Below are 22173 nucleotides of genomic sequence, written 5' to 3' on the forward strand. Positions count from 1 at the left end.
CAGCAGTGTCAGCACTCTCTTAGTGTAAACAGGGAGTCAAGTGCCCTGGTATCAACAAGGCCATGATTTTAGGCTTCTGCAACATTGGAGGGGATTGCTTTAGATGGAGTGGGGTGAAAATGAGAGCAGAGTCGGGCCCAATACAATTGCCCTGGATGGAAGCAGAGACCAGACCTTCAGCATTTCATTCAAGCTACACAGAAAAATCCTTCAGTGCAGCCTGTTCCAAACGCATGACAGTCTCTGCAGAAAGGAGACTGGGCATGCCTGCCAGGAGCCTTGAGGAGGATGCTCTCTCCCATTTACCACGGTACTGCATCATCTCCTAGGCTGAACCGTGTTGCTGCCAGTATTTGCAGATACACTGAGATGCGTCAGAGCCCCCTGGCAGAGCTGCTGGATCGCACAGGCTGCCGCTGGGAGATTTAGTGTGTCCCCAGAGTGCCAGGAACAGGGAATACAGGAATACACACACGGGCACACGCGGGTGCGTGCGCGCAGCCCGGGGAGGTAAGTCCAACCCCCGACAGCGGGGCCACCCTTCTGCTGCTGGATTTTTCCAGCCAGAGCATCTCGCCGGCTCTGCTGTGATTTATGGAAATCGGTTTCTGACGCGGGGCTTTTTCTGTTACGACAGGGACCCACGGACTGGAGGAGGGAGAGCTGCAGTCAGGGCAGGAGAAGTGAGGGAGAGGAAGAGGCTGGGAGCAGAGGGACACGGGGGACTGGAGGGGACAGACAGAGAAACCGGCACGGAGACACTTCAGAGATGGGTGAGTTATAACTAAGAGCAGGAAGAAAGTCAGAGAAAGCAAGAGAAGGAGAGCTGTGGGGAAGGGAAAGGAGATCAGAGACTGAGTCAGCCTCCAGAGGGCAAACGCCAGGAGACGAGTTCAGGGAACACCCCAGCATAACAAAAAGGACCGGTTCTGTCTGAATCTTCACCATGAGCACGAAGAAGAGCTGCCACCTGCCACTGGGGCAAGGAGACGAGGAGGAAAAGCAGAGTGAGGGTACTCCTGAGCTGGAGCGACAGGAGTGTGAGATGGAGCTGAGGAACAAAGCTATTCTGCAACAGAAGAGACGCCTTAAACAGGCCACCCAGTTTGTGCACAAGGACTCTGCTGATCTGCTGCCCCTGGATGGCTTGACAAGGCTTGGCACTTCCAAGGATCTGGTGAGTCCAGTGGGACCCCATTTGGGAGGGAGTCCTCCTAATAGCTTTCATCCCAGTTGGGAACTGTTATCAGGTTTCTGAAAGGATCATGGGCAAAGATGAAACTTCCCTTCAGGATGATCTAGAAGCAGGTCAGGGTAAAGCAAAAGAGTGAATCACTCATTTATATGCATCTATACTCTCTATACATCCCCATAGGAACCAAACTCCTCACAGAGGAAGGCAGATATGGACTGGAAGGACTCTCCAGTATCCAAGTTTCTACTCACCAGTACCTATATATGTTCATGTGACATGTATATTTCCATGTGGGACATATCTGAAAACCCCCATCTATTCCTGCATGATCCAGCTCAAACGCAGACTGCTTTCCAGACTCAGTCGGGAGGGAAGCACAGTTCATAAAACTCTGAGAGGTTTATGTTTGACCTTGTCACCTTTCTGCATTATTTTCTCTCCCCTCACTCTCTGGATTTGTGGAGGGGCAAGCATGAGGCAGGACCACTAACCAGGCACACAGGCAGATGCAGTGCCTGGCACTTGTGGATGACACCTTTGGGGAGGTGGCATTGGAGTGTGGCCTGTGGGCATCTTCTTGTGGAGATGTGGAGCAGGAAGCATCGGGAAGGGAGATCTGTTCCAGGAGCCTGGGCGGTCTGTGGGCTGGAGGGACTTCCCCGAGGCTAGAAGCAGTTTCCCCATGGGATCTCTTGCTGGCTCAACTGTGCACATACTCCCCTTGCTCTGGCAGTTTTGCTGTCTAACTTTCCACTGTGGAGTTTAGCTGCTCAAGGATGCAGGGGTCTAAACTATTTTCCTGAAAGAGTGCCTAGGTCTAGTTGTGATGAGGGCACAATCACTTATTCCATCTGTGCCTGTGGGTGTCATAAAAGATCTTGCCCCTCCTTGCAGTCTGTGCTTCCCTCTGTATCCTCAGACAATCGCAACACCACAGATGCTCATGTATGTGTATCTCCCATCACTTCCTGGCTCCTGCAGCAGGCTGCAAGGCTGCTGGAAGCAAGGCACACAAGAGCACGTGTGTGTGGGATGGGCAGGATCCCTGGCACTGGGCCTGAGTGGGAGCTATTCTCCTTGCTGAACCCTTCAGCTGCAGCAGCTCTGCCCTGCGCAGACGAGGGGTCAGTGCCACGTTCCCATGCTGGCACACCCTCCTGTCTCCCACACCCACCCCACAGCTGCCTCAGCAGCTGCTGAGAGTCTGTGGCTCAGCAGGGTAAAGGGTGGCTCTTCAAAGTCACCCTGAGCTGTCGCCTTGTGTTCTGCCGGCCCTTCACAGCTGCACACACATGGACGTCAGCAGGGACTGGTCCTGAGTGTCCCTCCGGCCCTGCACACTGTCACTGCTGAAGTACGAGAGGGAAATCACAAAAGCGCTGTCTTAGCAAGGAACAGGGCTCTCCTCCCCACAGGGAAGGAGGTCTGGCCATGCTGGAGCCCGGAGGGCTCCGCTCAGGCTGGCAGCACAGGCAGGCAGGCACAAGCCCTGCAGCATTGCAGCTCAAACATCCCCTCAGGAGGGCATAGCCAGACATACCCCTGGGCCTGTCCCTGGACAGCTTTTGGCAGGGTACGGGAAGAAGCCACTTCTGAGTGTTTTAGTGTGTGTTTGTTGACCCCAGTCACCAAGGCAGAGAGAAACATGTCTACCTGCTTTGCTTTGGAATTGACTCTTGTCACACTGTGCCCCAGAGTGACAACTGGCACCCTGAAGCCACAAATGCTCGCTCGAGCAAGACAGTCCTTGTCCAAATCACTTGCCATGAGCAGCTCTCCTGGTTGAATTAACCATTCTAAGCGGGAGAATTCCCTGTGTGTAGATAGCATGCAAAACACTGCAAAACACTGCATACTTCATGTTTGGTCCACGACAGAATAGCTGAAACATTTTTACCATGGAGCTAGGGGGCAGTGAATAAGGCATAACATCTTTTCTGACATGGAGGTTTTGCTCTGGCATTAGAGGGCACAAAATAAATTGTGGCCCCTGTGCAAAGTCTGCATACATGGGACCCGTGTGGTACCTCCATTTCTGCTTTACCTTGGAGCAAGAGGAGAATTAAGCCTGAGTAATTCAGAAGTTCCTGCAACTTGATGGGATACTCTGACATTGCTGTGATACTTTGGGGACTGCAAGTTAGAGTCCAAAATATGCTTTTGGCATATATCTCCTGGCATTTCTCCAGCCCTATGAAAACCCCATCTATGTTTCCTAAATTTATATGGATCCCTCCTGGAGGACAGGAATACAAAAAAGGAATGTACTGAAAACAAAGCAGCAGTAGGAAGTGCTGGAGAGTTTGATCTTGGAGAGAGAGCAAAACACCCCAGAGTCCCATAGCACTTACACTAGGAGGAGAGTTTAATTGATTCCCCAAAACAGGTCTCCATTGACAGTACCAGAGACTCCAGCTGTGGCCATCCCAGATGTCCTAAAATTAGAGTAAGGCCTCGTGTAATTTAAAACTAAATATGTGCTTTCTTTTGCAGTCACAGGCTGTTACTTTTTGCCACTCCTCTCTTGTACTCTGGGTGTGCATTCAGCTTATGCAATGCATCCAGCAGTGCCTGGGATTTGATGGGCCCATCATGTCTCCGACAATGAGTAATTATACATTTCTATGGAGATCTCACATTTCCAGCTTTGTAGCAACAAGCATGATTTATTTTTTCCTAATGCCAAAATAAAATAAGTAGCTACATGAGCTACATATTCTGAAAGTACCAAGAAGGTCTGAAGATCAGGCTTCTTGCCTCCCAAAAATCAAGTTCCCCAGCTCGTACAATGTCACTAATCATAGCAAGGCCTTGAGATTTCATACTAGAGAGCCTGAACCTTCCCTAAGTTGCACTGGCAACCTGCTTTGACCCTTTTAAGTGCCCTGAGAGGGCCTCCTTTCCAGCTGCTGGCCAAAACATCCCTCAGGTCCTCCCTCACCATCCTCTAAATCTAATTGTTTCTGACCAGCCCAAGAGAGACAACAGTCTCCCATTCTCCATCTTACTGGTGAGAGAGAAGATAGGAAGGGCCCCAGGAGTCTGATCTTGATCAGATGACTCCACATCCCAGCAAATCCCCATCAGCACTTGGCCTCTTCCCAGCCTGAGTGACAAGATGGGGACAGAGGTGGCAGCTGCAATTGGCCTGCTCTTTCTGTGGGAAAGGTTGCAGGGAGAGGGAAAAGTCCTTTGCATGTCAGATTGTGAGAGATAGGAGGGAGGATGGGAATTCGAAGACCTGCTGTTTATTCCCTGCCCTTTTCCCATGGCCCAGATGTTAGCTGGCAGGCAAACTGGCACTGTGCTCAGAGTACTTAGGGAGTTAAGTACAACAGCCAGCTGTGCTGTGGGCCGGCACAGTAGGCTGGGAAAAGACTGGGAACAGAGGGATATTTTTACCTCACTTTTTCAACTACTGCAGTGCCTCCCACGCAGCATGTGAATGATCTGACCCTCACCCCTTGAGTGACAAGGAAACAGAGGCATGAGGGACTTGGCATCTTGCAAAGAGCAATGCTGAGTGTGACCAAAAAGCCAGTAACATCTGTCCTGCTCCAATCATTTGCCAAATATGACCAGTCAGGGTACTTCAAGTGGCAATTTACACACTTCCCTGGCCTCAGCCCTCTGACCAAGCATGAAGCTGGTCTGAAGCACACGTATGCTGTGGGTACCCAGCTCATTGGCAGGTCTGGTGTAATTCATGTGTTTGGCCTGCACATTGACAAGATCCTACATCAAGCTGCTGAACAATCTAGGATTTAATTTATCTTTTAATATTTTTTTTTTAGAAAGATAAAAACAGCAGTTTATGCTGTAGCACATTAACCCCTTTAGATTCTTTGCCTTTCTTCACTTAGGCAGTTGTTACTGAGAATGCCATGGTCAGCTCTGAGCAGCTGCTCTCCTGGAGAAGGGCCACGGGGCCAAGTACGTGGAGAATGGACAAAGCTTCCTCCAACAGGCCTATTTCATTGGTGTTGCCCACTGTTGATTCAGTAGCAGTGTTGGATCAATACTGGACAAAAGCTAGAGCATCTGATGTGGGGGAGCAGAGACAGACTACAAAGAACATTAAAAGCTAGTTTTAGTTTCCTCTTCAGGGGAAGCTTTCTGCTTCACTACAAATAATTGCTTGTACACCTAAAATTTCTGGAGTCCTGCCTTCTTACCCACACATACACATCACACACATGCTGCATTCCCTGTCCCCTCCCACATTAGAAGGTGTGAATGTGCCTGGTTGGTTGTCAGCACACACACTCAGTAGTGTATGGCAGTACCTGAACAGGTATGAGACTGCCCAGTGCATGTTTAGCTGAAGGAACAGATATGTGTGGGGAGACCATGCATCAGGCATGTTTTTCTCCTCCAATAGCTGCATTCCAGAGATCTGCCTGTCACAGACATCACAACACTTTAACATCACCTTAGTGGCTACAGAAAAAAATCTTGGGATAAGCCTGTCTTTCATCAGAATGATCAGTTGGGTTAGGCATTTGCAACCTGCTTCCCTGAGCTAGCAAATGTCCTTGTCCTTAGCTCCATTCTTAGCTGGGATTTCTCTTTCTTTGTGATGGAGACAGCAGCCACACAGTGTGGTCCAGCGGCGCCTCTTGGAAGGCAATCTGAACAAGCTACGGGTTCAGTCTGCACGGGTTCAATCTCCGCTGGCAAAAGACCAGGATGAAAAGATGGAAAAGGGAGAGAACAGGAGAAAAGAGACTTCACCCCTGCTAATACAGTGCCAGGTAAGGCAACAACACGGTGCTGCTGATTTCACAGTGATGGCAAAAGGTCAGAGCTCCAGCTGCCCCCCTCCTAAGGGCCATGCTGAGTTATAAATTGCAATGCCAGCTGCAGTCAGAGAGAGCAGATTTCATGCATGGCCTCTCCTAGAGTCTGTATTCAGGTCTTCCAAAGCCAGAGGAAAGCCTTTCTGCTACATGCATTCTAGTTGTCCATATTTGAGGATAAATTACCTTAATCACATCTCCTTCCTTTGAAGACCAGTTTTCCTATGATAGGAGGTATTTCATAACTACATACAGAAGCAAGGAATGTCTCCTTATCACTTAAAGACAAGTGACCCTAGTTGATTTACACTTGCTGGATCCAGTCTGGTCTGATTCCCTTGGGTGTCAGAGGACCTCCTCAGAAAGTGGTTAAATGTGCTCCGAATTAGCATTGCTGCATCTCTTGATGGAAGCACTACTTTTAGCTCCCTTTTCTTCTTATACCTTCCTATACAGCAGAGCACACTAATCCTGACCCTTGTACTTCAGAAAGCACATCCAAAAGCTGTGCTCCGTGAAACAAGGCTGCATGGTTGAAGCTGCTCAGTAATATGCAGATATGAGACTCACCAAGATATAGACCTGGTACAGGGTGGATACAAAATACATTTTAAAGTTTTTAGCTGTTTTTAATTCAGTTACCTGTCCTAAAAACATCTCCTGTGTTAGAGAGTAAAGACTACACTTCCAAGAAAAACACATACACCTTTAAAATTCAGTTGGCACAATAAATTACAATATGAACACAGCATGGTAGCAAGTTTCTGAAAGGCTGCAAGCAAAGACACTGTCTAGTTTGTTTTGCAGTCTTTACTGTTGCAGTCAGGCATTGCTTACCCTGGCTTTTAGACCTTAATGTAGCTAGGTTAACATAACCCTACTTGGGAACAGACTAGTAGGATAAATGGCTTTTTAATATAATTTTTCCAAATACCTGGAGCCTGGTTTTGAGCAAATGAAGTTGTTTCTTTTTCTTTAATAATCACTCTCTATTGTTCTGTATGAGGAAATTCAGTGACAAAGTGTGGGGGTTTTTGCCAGGCACGTACACTGAGCAAGGACAAGCATGTACAGGTGTTGTACCCCAGGGGCAGTAGTTAAGTCAGCAGCAGGGTCCACTAGTGGACCGTTTGTGTTTCTAATGGACTGGACCCCAGCTGTCACACACATTTTATTCTCCCTCACAGAGAAGGGTTAATGAACATCACAGTCAAAGAAATAAGTCTAACACTCCCTGAATTCTGCACAGGCATTTCTCTCTTTTTCTGCCCTTCTTAAGAGCCAGTCACTGTTTGTCACACTTAATCTTCTTACACTGAAGGAAGGAAAGCTCTCCTCCCCTTCTTTTTAGTCTTGTTGCTTTTGATGTTCTCATTTGTGAACTTCAAAAACCCTCTCCTGTCAGTAACAGAACTGTGGCAGGAAATAGGACTCGGGCTGCCAGTTCATTTTAACCAGAGAGGTGAGCTGGTACCTTTTGGAGAACTGCTTGATTATGGTCCAGTTTTTATTAGAAATGGAACATGACCCCAGTGAAGTCTTTTTTCCCTGACAGCACCTCTTGAGAAAAGATAGTCTACCAGCTTAAAGCTGCCGTTTACACACAGACAAATACGCTGAAAATTTCAAAGTGCTAACAAATGCATTAACTGACTTGGAACTGAACTTGCCTGGGGAATAAGTCCAAATATCTGTAGACTTCAGTGCTACAGGGAGATTCAGGCAAGAAGTGTTTTCACTCTAACAGGTTATAGTTGTCCTGTGCCTAAGGCCTTTTTAAGTCTCAGAGATCAGAGACAGAGCCAGTCTATAAGAGTTGTACTGCAGAGTCCTTCTATTTCCTTAGGTGGCTTGCCCACATGGTATTTTAGCAGAATTGTCCTTTTTTGTGACAACTTTTGCAAAGCACTTTGGAAAGCTTATCATGATGGAGATGCATCACAGAATCAAGCTGTTATTTTTTTCTTGTGGAGCTTGTCTCTTGTTGGCTTGGAAATAGATGATGAAAGATTCCAGTGCTGTCCCAGTCCACTCTTCCTCTATGCCAAAGCAATCTGGGGTTAATCAGCCTTTTGTTTGCTAAAGCAGCTTCTTGACTTTGGAACTTACATTATTTCAGAACACACAGTTCTTTATAAGCGGTGATCCTTACTGATTCTCCTTCCCCTCTTTCTTGGAAATCCCCATAACTGACATTTAGATAAAGACTAATGGTGACTGGTAGCAAACTGAAAATTCTGGAACAGAGATGAGAGTGGGTAATGTGATGAAAAGTCCTCTTAGGCCAGGAAGGCTTGCAGTTCTCATCAGCTGCCTGTGTAGTCCTTACCTCAACTGCTTTGTATTTGTGGTATGCTGGATGGAGGACTTTCCTCAGGCTCCTGGTGAGTTCTCTGGACAAATAGTTAGTGGTGTAATTTGAAAGTGGATAACTTTTGTGATGCTGCTGGAACTGATAACTGTGCTGGGCTGTTTACACTGAATGAGATTAAATGTTATTTTCTACAGAATAATCACTGTCCTGTTATATGCTAGCAAGTTTCTAACTTGCAACTTTTCCAGCCTGCTCTGAAACAAAACTCAAGAATCTGCCTAGTGATAGAGTTTAGGCTTATTATAACAACAACAGCTCATGCATCTCAGGTCAGCCTGCTCCCAAAGTGATTCCTTAGTAACTGCTATCCATGCTTCAGGTTTCCTGTTTCTGAGAAGCTGATACAATGCTTTTTCTCCAGTTGGGCAATGAACAGTTGGCTTCTGTGAGCCAGAGGGATGGTTAATGCTTTCCCAGTAGAATCCATGTCTGTTACTGAGGAAGAGCTGTTTCAGCTGGACAGTGTTGGCAGGTTGCAGCCTGGGCTAATGTGGTGGCACACGTGACCTGAGACTCATGCTCAGTATACCCACTTAGGCAGTGAGGAGGCACAGGGAAGCCTCTTCTGTGAAGCACAGTAGAGAGGATGAGGAGACAGACATTTAGCACACATCTGCACTCTGTGCCTTTATCTTACCTCTCTGCTCAGTCTGGCCACAGTCCTCGTAGGCAGGGCTGATACATCAGTGAGGACAAGACAGCACAGACATTGCAGAGCTCTAAAATCAGAAGGGAGGCATTTTGTTATAGAACCACAAAATTATTTGGGCTGAAAGGGACCCTAGTGATATTGTGTCTGTTTGCAGCATTCCAGTATTTCTCACAAGAGATATTTTGTTCTTTCTTTTTATAACTGCTCACAAATAGTTCATTTCTGAAAATGGAATCTTGGAAATACTGGAGCTCTTGGAAATCTTGGAAATAATGTAGCTCACTCTCTGTTATGATTAATAGTCAGAAACAGATTTAGTTAAGAAATCATGAAATTGAAACATTTTCCTTGACCCTACTGATGCTGCACTGAGTACCTCATAGCCATGCTGGTCTGCTTAAGGTGATCAAGCATTTAACCTTGTTAGGAATGAGCATAAGAGTAGAGGAGCAGTGGGAGGTCTGTTGCTGCTTCTGAGTGACTAATGGCACAGAGCACCACAGTGAATGGAAGAGAGGGAATCACAGGAAAAACACAAATGATAGTAGGGGAAAAAAAAGAGCCTCTCTAAAGGGAAGCTTTGTGGCTGGCCTTTTGTGGGTGTTGGTGCAAGACAGAGCCTTGAAGAACTAGGCCATCAAGAATGGATATTAGGCACTAGAGACAGGTGAAAAACATATTTTGTAGATGGCAGTTACCCCATCTTTTCCAATTCCTTTACTAAGTCCTGCTCCTCCTTTTTTTCCCCTGAACATAATTCTTATCAATGTCCTTGATAACCCTATTTTTTCAAACCTCTAACATATATGAGATCTGCTGTTACTTCATCACCTCTGGCCTGCCATTAAGGACCTCTGTGCAGAGGGGGCAGAAAACATATGGCAAACACATTTCCTTTTCCCTTTCAAGTGCAAAGCGGTGAAGAAATGAAGTGAGCAAGGCACTGGGGATTATTCCAGTAAGATCAAGCACAGGTGACTGGGGTGTAAGGCATCCAGTCTCTCCCTTTGCTAAATGACACCAGCTGTTACTATTGTACTTATAATATCATGTCATATATCCTTGAAGAGCTATATAGGAACATAATGTAAGCCCTACACAAAATAAATACCTTCTGATTAGGTTGTGTCTTGCATTCAGGAATCATTTGAATTTGTCAGTTCATCTCAGGGATATATGTGCTGGCTGCTTCTGTTTCCGACTTCTCCCTCTGGAAGCTCTTCAACTGAAAACAAATGTCTAGCCCTTGAAAATTGTTACCTGCAACACCAGGTAACAATGGAGAAATGACAAAGGCTGTAGCACATGCCTGTATTCCTTTAGAAGCTTTTGTCATATCAACTATTGCTCTGCTAATAAAGTCCATGGGGGTTTTCTGAACAAATTCACTAATTATGCATCTCTTGGCAGGAACACTGTTAAGGTAAAGTCCCTAAAAACAGATAAATGTCTGGGCAATCAAATACAAATGAAAGAAGACAAATTCAAAAAGAAATCTTTGACAGAGGTTTGCAGAGCACTGTGGAGACCACCATTGTCTTGGATAAGTCTCCTACCTTCTGACTACTGCCTAAAACACCACATCTTTGGCTGTGTTGCTCAGAAAGTTAGAGGAGTGACTATGCCCATTTTGAGCCCACAGTAATCATCTGTTGTTGTTTTTTCTAGTGCCAAGGTCAGGTATTGAAAGCGACTGTTAACACTGGGTGTCTACCGAACCTCATCTCCAAGAGCTGTTTAAACCAGCTGGGGTAAGTCTTTGCACAGTAGAAGAGGAGAGATGACTAAAAGAAAACCTATGGCAAGAACCTAGGCACCCTTGATTCCCAGCCCCAATGATAATTACCAGCAGCTTTGCATGTGCACACGGCTGCTTAGGAGAAGGTGCAGAAGGTGGGATACAGGGCAAGGCATCAGGAGCACTGGCAAAGTTGTGTGAAGACCCCAGACTGGGAGGCAGAGCTGTGTCATTCTGTCTGTGTGTAGTGCAAGGCAAAGCTGCCCAGCTGATGGCTAGTGGTGAGGTTTTGCTTGTTGAATCTGCCTCCAGACATACTGTGTGAAAGAGATTCCTCCTCTTGTGGGCCTATTCCCAACGAGAACAAGAAGAACTGCCGTCAGTGAGAAGTCCTGTTTTTCCTACTCTTCCTCCACTTGAGGCAATAACACTTCTTGTGTCCCACAGGCTGGAAGAAGTGTCTGCCATGGACTGTGGAGACCTCTCTCTTCCTATCCCCAGCGTTGTTGGCCGAGTAGAACATATGGAGTTGCAATTTGGCCCGGAGACAGTGTTGTGTTCGGCGCTGGTTGTAGGTGAGAGTGCCAGCCCCTCATCTCCCCTGTTTTTCCTCTGTCCCTCTTGCACTGTCAAGGGCATTTAGAAGGACCTTTAAGAAGAGCTTAACATGGTAGGAGGTTGGTGATGTGGTTGCTTCCACTGCTGGCCAACATCATTATGTGCTGTGAACACATTCAATCTAACCAAATGCAAAGGGCATAGGAAGGGTACAGAGAAGAGAGAAGACACGGAAAGTGGGAAGAAATGATGTGATTTTTGGTCTTAAAAAAGGATGTGGAAAATTCTCATTTACATTCTAAAATGGACATTTCTTAAAATTATGCAGAAGGCTTGGTTAGTCCTCTGGTGCCCTATGTTCTATTGAATAGGCACTTGTATCTCTGGCTGAGAGTCATCAGAGAAGGCAACAGAGGGTACAGCTTATTCCCCAGAGCGTTTCTCTGTGTACTCATCTGCTTCTGCTGCAGGGAGCACCCTGAAAGAACCTGGTAACCACAGAGTGCTGAGTCTCCCTCAGTGTCCTGAAGCAGGACCCTTTGAAGGAAGGAGCCATAGTACCCAAGGCCAAGTCAGCAGGTGCTGAGGCACGCCCATCAAACAGCAGAAAGGCTGCATGTTCCACATTCACATCAAGCTGTGAATATGCTGAAAACAACTTAGTTGTCTTTTTTCCCCCTTGTTCTTTATCCCTATTAATCTTCCAGCTTTACTCTCTTGCCTTTATCTGTTTCCTCATCTTTGATGAGTACTATTCATCTTCCAAGACCTTCCTTGCTCCCCCTTTTCATGCCCATTCTTTCCACATTCCTAGTCATCTAGAAAGAGCTTCCTCCTCTTATACACTCAAGTTCACTCTTCTCTTCTGTTTTTTTCCTGTACTAGTTCTTGTCCTTTATGGAGAATCTGTATTAGTACCATCACAGGTGAATTTAGCCCAGTAGCATCTATCCATTTTGCTGGGATGCGGAGATGTCTGCCTGGAAGGAGCAGAATTGCTACCCTCGTGTCTTATACCTCCCTGTACACACAGTGCTCTTGCTTATGTCATTATAAATAAATTATAAATTACAGTCACTTGTTACAGGGCAAGCTGGCATTCAGGAGACATGGGAAGTGTTAATGATATTACTGGTGGCTCCTGATTCCTGCAGACTCCAGGACCTGGAAATTCCTCCTTAGCTGCCACTCAAGTCCAGATGGGCAACTCTAAGATGCAGGAGGTCACTCCCACCCAGTCCAATGCATGTTCTTAGTGGCAGGTTGAGGTAGTAGCAAGGTTGAAGGTATATTCCAAAGAGGCACATAGAGAAAGGACAGAGACAAGGCCAGCCACACAGACCACCACATGCAGAGGAGTGCCTTTATCAGCAGGCACATAAATAACAGTACAGATAGCCTAGCCCTGGTCCTCCTCTCCAGCTGACCAGGACTGAAGTTCATCATCAGAAGTTCACAGATCCTCATTCTCTAGATTCACAAGCACACTTATATTCACAGTCTTTGAATAACAGCACAGCTTCTAGGTCTGTTTTATATCCATGTCGGGACCATAGGCCTCCTACCTAGCCACTGACCCAGACCCCTGAGTACAAAGCCACAACCTCATAGGATCAAATTCATCAGGAAAACATAAACACGCCCAAGTCTTTCCAGTTAGTGGCATTTAGATCTCTCATGGTCGTGCTCTGTCCTCTTCAATTGCTGACTTATAAACCCAAGGCCCTTGTGACCCCAGTCAGAGCAGGTAGCCAGAGCTCTCTTGCATGCTGAGCGCTCCAGTTGTTGGCACCAAGACCTACAAGCTCTGTGATCCACAGTCTTTATTCAGTTACTGGAACTCAGACCTTGCAGCACACATCGTAATCCCTCCATTGCTGGCGCTCAGGTGTATAAACTCTATGGCACCCAGACTTCTCTTGCACACTGGTGTCTCTGGTTGCTGGCACCTGTGAGCTACGTCCTTTTCTCCAGTTGCTGACACACACCTATGAGCCCTATGGCCTGTAATCCCTTCAGTTACTGGCACCTCCCTTGCCAGTCCCTGAAGTTAGTGACATCTACAGCTATTTAACCCATGGCATGTTCTACACTTGCTGACACTGAAGACTTGCAGCAGTCAAATGTAGGATAGAGAAGTTACACAGAAAAATTTACTTAATAAAATTATCTGATAAGATCGGATAAATTGCAGCCATTAGGTGCAGGGTTTGGTCAGACAAGTGAACTGACCAACTGCCTGATTGCATGTGACTGCCCCCTTATCCCCTCTCCTCTCCATTTTTCCATGATTGTTCTTCCCTGATTCACCCTGCTGCTTGCCATCCCCTGCCTTTGGTCCTTCCCTTACACAACCCACAGTAAGTTTTATGAGATCCCACAAGCGCCTTCTGACATTTCATATTAAGTTTCAAACAATCCCACGCCCCCACTCAAATATCTCATAATAGTCAAGATAATCATGGTTTCCTCCTCTTATCAGCAACAAAGTTAATTTTGACCATCTTCAGGACTGTGCATAAATAGCTCCTCTAATGGCTTATCAGTCAGTGCCAGAAGAGTGCTGACTTATTATTGTCACTGTTACCACCTGCTTGTTAGTGTTTGTGTGTTTAACTCATCATTTTCCTCATTATTTTTTTTATCTACTTTATACTGAAGAGACCATAACCACATAAGTTTATGAATCAGATGTTCTTGTATTCCATATCCTCTTACAGGAGAAACACTCTTTGTTTAGATGGGTAGTATTGTATAATTTTAAGCCTGATTGGTGTCTTCTCTCTTCTCAGATGATGAAATGCTGGAGTTTTGCATTGGTCTCCAGACTCTGTGGTCTCTCAAGGTAAGGAACAACTCCTTGCTAATTGGAGGGCTCCTCTCAAGAAGTTCTCCAAGATCTGATTGCTGTAAGCATCTGAAATACTTAAATCCAGGTCTTTCAGGGCAACACTAGTCACACAGCTGCCTGACTGGCTGCAGTATGTGCTGAGTCACTGATTCCTTTCCACTCCCTCTTAAGGGTTTTAAGAAAGGAAACTCCCAATAGGATACTATAACATCACCCATTCTTTATATTCCTGACCATACAAGTTGCAAACAGGAAGAAGAAACTGAAGAAGAGACAAGAAAAGGCAATACACTAACTCTGTCATGAGATATGTGTCACCTTCTGAAGGCAGATGTGAACAAGCTCTGCTTTTGCTTTAAGCCAAATGAAGCTGTATAATCATATTCAGTATCCAACACTAGCTGGCCATGAATGGAAAGCGTTCTCTCCTTTTATCAGCTTGGCTCAGGGTCAATGCTCTGCTGAGCCTGATTCCTGGGTGGCTCAGAATATGTCTGCAGCAACCTGGCTCCTGCCTGTCACATATTTATAGCCACATCTCAGACTCATAAAACATTGGGCTGAACAGCTAAGTGGTGTGAGGACATCAGTTCAGAGGGAATCATAGGAAGAAGGGAGGGGAATGGCCCTGTGAAGGGTTTGGAGAGGAATCCATTGTAGGAAACAGGACCAAGGAGAAGGCATGGAGAACACAAAGGGAAACTAAGGTCTCTCTAAAACCAAAGTGGTGTTGCAGGTTTTCTCCAGTCATAGACATCATGAGATTTGTGATCTGAAATGTCCAGCAAGTAACTGGCTCTCCCCTTCTTTAGTGTTGCATCGACTTGGAGGACGGAGTCCTGAGATTTAAAGCACTGAGTCAAGAGCTGCCTTTTCTACATGCCTCTGAAGAGCCTGCTCAGTGACTAGCTGTGTTCCCCATGTCTGGGGCTGAGGAGACTTGCTACCATGAAAGAGAGATGAGGGCGAGGCTCACATTCCCCTAACCTTGCTGAGTTCTAGGCTGAGGCATTCACTGGGGAGTGAGAAAAAGGCAAGTGGGTGCTGGAAGCTGTTGTTACTGTGAGTGCCTCAACTTCAGAGATGTCCCTCTTTTCAGTGGACCCTCTTGCTTGTCCCAGTGTGCCGAGTGGGCATTTTGTTCTTGCTTTTCTATTTGTCCCTAGTCACTCCAATTTCTGTTTCTGTAGTAAATTTACCCTACCCCTTTAATGACTACAATGCCCTCTGTTCATGAGACAAGAGAGTCTCTGTGAACAATCTCCAGTTGCTTTGTGGACAAAAGGATGGCATTTCTCCAAAAACCTCCGAAGACTGCCATGAATGTTTCCCTTCTCTTTGCCTCAATGTGAGTGGATACCCATCCCGTTTCTTTGTGGGAGGGGCCCTGTTCTCCTTGCCTGTACTCTGGCAAGCTGGATTTTGTTAGTTTTTTCTGGCTCAGAGCAGAACAGAAGTATTTTCTTGGGAAAACCCCGCAGCAAGAACATTTTTAGAGTTCTCAGTTCTGAGAAACCTTTGCAAAAATGCTGAGTGTAGATGCCTAAAGTACACACAGGGGCTTGGGCTTTGTCACTGCATCCTTGGGCACTAAGCTATGTTATATGCATGGCAATGCTTATCATCTCTTGGTGTCATACATAGCAGTCAGACTTGCAGACCCTGCTCTTTTGATCAGGCCTTTCCTCTCTGTACTCCAGCTGCTAGAGCTACATTCTGTTACCTCTGCTGCTTCATCAGAGATCCTGTTGTTCACTTTAAGTGCTGCAGTGAATTATAGCACAAAGTCTTCTGCTCTGTCATCTCCTTTCTTTCAACTTGAAACCCGGTGACTGAATACAGATACATCATCAGCCTCAAGTCCTGGCATCACACAGCCCATCAACTTTGGTACTCTTGCACAAAACAAGAACTGGACTTCCTTGCAGTACCCGCTCAGGTCAGAGAACTGTGAACTCATCTGAGATGTCAAGGGTGATTATTAAGTCACTTAATAATTGTGGGGGTTTTTTTATAATTTCCATCCTAGAGTGTAGCTGTATTATTAATCCATGGTCTATTCTTTACTAGCTCTAGGAAAGATGCACTAGATCAGGCCTTGTTCCATGCCTTATGACTACTGATTCACTATCCACACTCTCCAAAATGTACCTTTTTCCACCCTTAAAATGTCATGATATCCCAATTTTGCCTCTCTTTCTGGATTAAATACTGCTGACTCTCTTCCTTTTTTATCAAACTGTTTGTGTTGTGTTTCTCAAAGAAGTTGTGTATGCATTTTTGCTTTTATTCTGTTAGTTCTTTCCAAAGTCAGATGCTGTATGCTGTAGTTTAACACATGCTAAGCACAGCAGAGTACAGCCTGACTGATATGATTTGGGATTCACTTACCAGTGTTAGTTGGTATGACTAGCATCTGCTCCTCCTACATGGAGCATAAGACTTCTACTGTTAGTCATCACATCTTGCATCTTCTGATCTTCTGATCTGTTCCATGACTTCTTTTCCACTCTTCTAGTTGTGCATCTGATTATTTCTGCATGAACTGCTTTCCATGAATCTCCTGAATGGCACCAACAGTTCTCTCATTTAGTCAGGAAACATGCCTACTTGATGAGTCTGTCTTCCAAAGTACCAGTAATTCTTCCTGGATTTGTATCACTTGCATGGCTAACTGGCTTCTCAAACCCAGGGCTCTTTATGACAGTTTAGACTTGTACTAAACCATCCTGTGTGTCAGCTGGAATCTATGTGGTACCTGGGTCAACTGCTGAAAAAAATCTTATTACTGATAGATGAAACACCTGTTCCTACATGCAGCAACTCACCCAGTTTCCAACTCTCATTGCCCTCTAAAACTAGCATGTGGAACAAGGCAAATAATCTGTTAATTATCTGATAGATACCATATCCATTCAAATTCTTATTAAAAAAAACGCAAACTCTAAACCATAACCCTAAAGCTCACTCTAGCCCTAATCCAAACATTAAATCACAACAATGACTCTAAATTTAACCCATAAAGCTAAACATAACATTAAATTTAACCCCTAAACCAAACTCTAACCCTAAAACTTAATGCTAACCCTAACCTCTAAACCAAACCACTACGCCCTAACTGTAAAACTTGACACTAATCATAACCCCCTAAATTTAACCCTGTAATCCCAACTCTAACCATCTAACTCTAAACCCAAAACATAAACATGATTGTAAAGACACTAACTATAAACTCTAATCCCAAAACCTCACCATAATGCCCAACCCTAAACTCTAACCATTAACCCTAAAACCAACCCTAAACCTAAACTCTAAAGCTTAAACCTAACTCTAAATCCCAAACCATATAACTAAACCTAATTCCTAACCCCAACTCTAACCATAACCCTAAGCCTACACGTGACCTCAACCACCTAACCTCTGAAGGTTTTTGTCAGTGCCCTATTTCCCTCCAGAGTGCCCTGGGGCTTTTGCTGGGTTTTGCTTTGTCCTGCAGAGTGTTCTGGGGTTTCTGCCAGGTTTTGTGAGGCCCACACAGGGTCCTGCTTCCCTCTGGAGCACCACAGGGCTATCGCTGGACTTTGCTGATGCCCAGGGAGGTCTCTGTTGCCTTCCAAAATGTCTGACAGCTTTTTCTGGGCTTTGCTGGTGCTCAAAAGTGGCTGGCACAGGAAGGAGAAGGTCACCAATAGCTTTCAATCCTGGCCACTTCCTTGTGAGAGCCGTGCCTGATGGGTGTCCATTTTGGAGCTGGGCTCTGGCTAGGATGGGAGTGTAGGTGAGTAGGAGTCTTTAAACTGAAGCCAACAGGAATCTTTCCAATGATTAAAAGGGTGTTGGATGGGATTCTATAGAAAATTGGCACGACTTTGAGTTGACAGTTCTATTTTGACTACTGACTGTCACAGCCCCGCAGATACTTGCACACTAGCTGCTGTCTGAATTCATTAGGCGCTGTTCCTACATGTCTGTCTTGGGATAACTGCTTTTGCTAACATTTAGAACATTCTCCAGTCCTTCTGAAGCCTTTCTGCGATTCACATGCCTCATTTCTCAAAACACTAAGTGCTCAGGTTCCTCTGTGAATTAATGTGCTACAGCACTAGAAAATCCCCAGCCCTCCCTGTCCCTCTCTTCTCTGCATAAATCCTTCTTTGCATCCTCCTTTCCTTCCCCTCACACTAAGCAACAATTTTGCTTCTTCCAAAAGGAATTCTTTCCTTTTACATAATCCTTTTAACACTTTCCTATACCCTGGTTGTTAATACACTTGCATGTTGTGCCACAACTTTGCCAGCCTTTCCTCTTTGTTGTTAACAACTGGATGTATAAATGTAGACTGTGCCACTTCTCAGTGACAGAGAGGATGTTTCCAAGAAAGCACCAAATTAGCATGTGAGAGTTCTTCTCTCAGCTTTGAAATCAGCTCCAGGGCAGAAGACATGCTTTTCACCTTCCTCCTGTCCATGTTAGCTGAGCATGCAGACCCACACAGTAAAGGTCTCTTTCACCCAGACACTGAGGAATCTGTTGCTAACAGTTATCCTGGAACATCCACATCTCCCTGAGATTAGCTCAGTTGGTTACAGCACAGTGCTAATAATGCCAAGGTGGTGGGTTAGATCTTAAGATTCACTTAAGAGTTGGACTCAATGATCCCTGTAGGTCCCTTCCAACTCAGAATATTTTGTGAGCAAGCCTTGCTGCAGGCAGAGCTTGCAGAAAACCACATTTATACGACTGGGAACTGCAGGTAATAATGATATAGCAGACACCTCACTTCAACTCATTCCCAAAATCACAGTCTAATCCTACAGTGTCAGTACCTGCTTTTCTCATTGACAGAACTTCTGGTGGGTTTCTATTGCCCAAAGTTCCTTGGCATTAAATTACGTGCTGTTACTGACTTGAACACATATATTCTAGCCCAAAACGGTGTTTTCTCCAAAGATGAACATTTTTGTGTCATTACACAGAAATCTCAGCTTCCACTGTGAAAGAAAGAAGTCTTGGCTTTAAAAAACATGATTAGAAAATAGGACTTACAACATCTCAAAGAAGCCAACTCAACTCCATCTACAAACATGGTAATTTTTCAAAGTCTTCCAGCACAGGAAGCCCAGTAAGTAATTTTTGAGTCGGTTGGCAAGGCTGAAGATTGTCTCAAATGTAGTTTCTTTTGGTAAGCCTGTTATACAGATACAGTTCCCTACTCCCAGTCCCAGTTATCTCTATTGCTTTTGGCAGACAAAGGGAATGAAGGAGCTATCTAAAGGCCTTTTCCACTGAAGATCAAAAAATATTAATACTTTCATATGGAAAGTAGAAATTCAGTACAAACTGCCAGCTCAGAGCAGGGCATAGGCACATTCTGTATGTGTCCAACACTGGTTTCCTTGTGATGAGGCCCATCCCTTCAATATAGACAATGGAATGTTATTATTTGAGGGACAAACTCTTTGAACTGCCTTGGTGGTCAACTCCTACTTGGGTTACTTTTCAATAGAGTGGGCACAAGGTTGTGGAACACTCTGCAGGCAAACATCCGTCAAAGCAAATTTCTGAAACAGAAGCAAGTGTGGGATACACATGGCTGAACCTGCTCAGGAATGGGGAGATGGAGTTCCGAGGCCCCTTCCAAGGCCTACGTGCAAGAGGTAAATCTATCCTGGGAATATGCACTCTGCCAAAGCCATAATCAGGACCATTTCCAGGAGCTTGGGGTCACTTGGTTTTGAACAGAATGGGAGCTCCAACCATACACATTCCTAGAGACCTGCTCCTTCTTTCAGTACTAGAAGGTGACCTACGGAACTGAAGACCACTGAGTCACATAGGTATGTTTGCAGTCACTCCTCCTTTCAAGAGACTTCACTGGTAAATGCCAGGATACACCTGAAGAGTTAAAAAAATAACTAAATTCAGCAAAAATAGCATAAAAACAAAGGCAGGGTTGGCCAGCAGGTTTATTATGTCTCAGGAAAATAAGGCAATCCCCTTCCTTTATTTTTTTGCTAGTAAGTTGACCATCACAACCAAAGCCATGAATCATTTATCTGCAAATACCCCCAGTGCCTGAGAATGCTGTCAGACTCCTCACTTGCTGTGCGCTGGCACTGGGACATACAAAGGTGTCTGGCCAATCTTGCCAGTTGAAAAGCTTCCCATCACCAGTGGGTATGCCAATCTGCTACAGAGTAGGATACAGTGAATATTTTCTGCTGTGTGGGAAGGAATCACATCTAATTCCAACTCTGCGGCTTGTGTTGGCTGGCAAGGACAAACAAGAAATTAGTTACAATGAAAGTATAATGTAACTCAGTCCAAAGACAGAGTCTTAACTGGCTCCTTTCCTGAGAAAATGTAGACTTCACCAGAAATTGTTGCCAATGGAAGTAGAAGCACTCACTTCAGGAAGTATTGGTTGTAGCCAGTCTATCAGGTACTTTGGAGTTTAGGGCAGGAAAAAAGAAGGAAACTCATCTTTTGGCCAAGGAACAGTACAGATCTTCAACTAATTCTTTTCATTCTCCTGTGTGCACAAGGGGCACAGGAGCAAAATGCATCTGCTAGTTATTATGTGCTGCACGCAATATAAAACTGTCAGGGAAATCCTCAAACGTTAGTATTTTTCCTCTCCAGTGGTTTTTAAGAGATGAAGAGTTTTGGGGAATGGATGTTTTTGTAGTGTTTGCATCTTTTCACCTCTGCTTTCCACAGTGCACATTGCCTGGGCTTGCACAGCACACAGCCATGTTATCCTCAAGCCAACAAAAGAAGAGGGCTAGGGTGCACAGATGACCCTGCCCAACATATACAATGGTTTTGCCCTGGTTTTTTTTAAAGATGGTCCTTAGATAAATGTCATCTCTCCCTTGGTAACCCTTTCCCTTTCTCAACAATTAACAGTCCAACAGTGGATCAGTTTGACCTTCTTTTCTTGGAAATCATTTGACCTGTACAGCCAAGTTTGTTCTGCATAAAACAGTTTCAGCCATTTGTACATCCCTTGCGCTTGTGTTGCTAATAAAGGTTTATATTTGGTGTTGCTAATAAAAGTTTATATTTGGCACGGAGAGATAGCATTGAGTTGTTCTCTGTTATGAGTGTAGGCAATCCTGTTAGGCTCTGACTATTTGCCAGAAACAATGGTGATTGCCTGCTGCACATCTCAGCATCATGGGAGCTGACAATTTGTTGAAGTTACACTCTAGATCTGAAAAGCTTCAGGACAACTCCTTGCTTTAACCCATGACTAGATGGTCTCCATAGCAGCTCTCCATAGCTCAAGCCCTGCTGCTCTCAACACCACTGTTAATAAGCTCTATTACAACTTGAAAGCTCCTATCTGAAAGGTCCAGTTTTACACAAGCACTTAGTATGACAGGGGAACATTTAAAAATGCTTCTCAGTGAGGTCATTAAAATGGAGAGAAACTTCCACTGCAGTTAGAGAGTCAGAGGATATGGTGGCCTGAGAAGCAAGCAAGCTGATACAGAGTAAGTCATACCATTTCACTGCTCCACGTTTCAACTCTCCCTACTGCCAAACACAGAGGACAGTGTATGTCCTCTATAGAGCTTATATAAATCTACAGATGGAAACTGCAAAGAATAGCTAATGCTTATTATGTAAAGATCCTGCCCTTCTACCACGTAGGACTACTCCAACAACAGTCATTTTGACCCAAGGGCAAGACACTCCTTTCCTCTATACAAAGTACGTTCTCCCAATTAGGGCTGCCCTTTGCAGAGTATAGCACAGCAGGTTTTCAACTGCCTGCAAGACCTTTAAATGCTACCATTTGCTACAGATCACTGAATTACGTGTGCTCTGACTCAGACTGCCATAAAGGGGAAGAAGGGACAGCTCCCTCCATTGCACATGTCCAGTAAAACATCACTCAAGTGAGAGGAGATAATAGATGCAAACCAGCAGGTGAGCCTGCCATCCCTATTGATGCCTTAAGATCACTAGGGAGCAAAAAATTACTCACCAGGCAATTA

The 22173-nt window shown here is 45.1% G+C and overlaps 1 protein-coding gene across 4 annotated transcripts; it reads left to right on the top strand.

Moving 5' to 3' along the window:
- Positions 1-289: 289 nt before the first annotated feature.
- NRIP2 (nuclear receptor interacting protein 2) lies at positions 290-17652 on the top strand. Of its 4 annotated transcripts, none has more exons than XM_018085584.2 (6): positions 290-1177; positions 5785-5949; positions 10689-10771; positions 11206-11333; positions 14109-14161; positions 15868-17652. In XM_018085584.2, exons 1-6 carry the CDS (start codon positions 947-949, stop codon positions 15997-15999), a joined length of 792 nt encoding a protein of 263 aa, XP_017941073.1. In that variant the 5' UTR covers positions 290-946; the 3' UTR covers positions 16000-17652. The 4 variants fall into 4 exon arrangements, with proteins under 4 accessions (XP_017941073.1, XP_008919386.1, XP_017941075.1 ...); XM_008921138.3 differs by having other exon boundaries at positions 14980-15976; XM_018085586.2 differs by lacking the exon at positions 5785-5949.
- Positions 17653-22173: the final 4521 nt, after the last annotated feature.

The sequence above is a fragment of the Manacus vitellinus genome, unplaced genomic scaffold (assembly GCF_001715985.3).
Source record: "Manacus vitellinus isolate BGI_N305 unplaced genomic scaffold, ASM171598v3 scaffold_83_pilon, whole genome shotgun sequence".
NCBI lineage: Eukaryota > Metazoa > Chordata > Aves > Passeriformes > Pipridae > Manacus > Manacus vitellinus.

Bases quoted from the DNA above. Each gene is read 5' to 3' on its own strand.
- NRIP2 (XM_018085584.2), top strand. From the start codon at position 947: ATGAGCACGAAGAAGAGCTGCCACCTGCCACTGGGGCAAGGAGACGAG. The intron at 1,178-5,784 runs GTGAGTCCAGTG...TGATGGAGACAG, and splicing joins TTGGCACTTCCAAGGATCTG to CAGCCACACAGTGTGGTCCA. The intron at 10,772-11,205 runs GTAAGTCTTTGC...TGTGTCCCACAG, and splicing joins AGCTGTTTAAACCAGCTGGG to GCTGGAAGAAGTGTCTGCCA.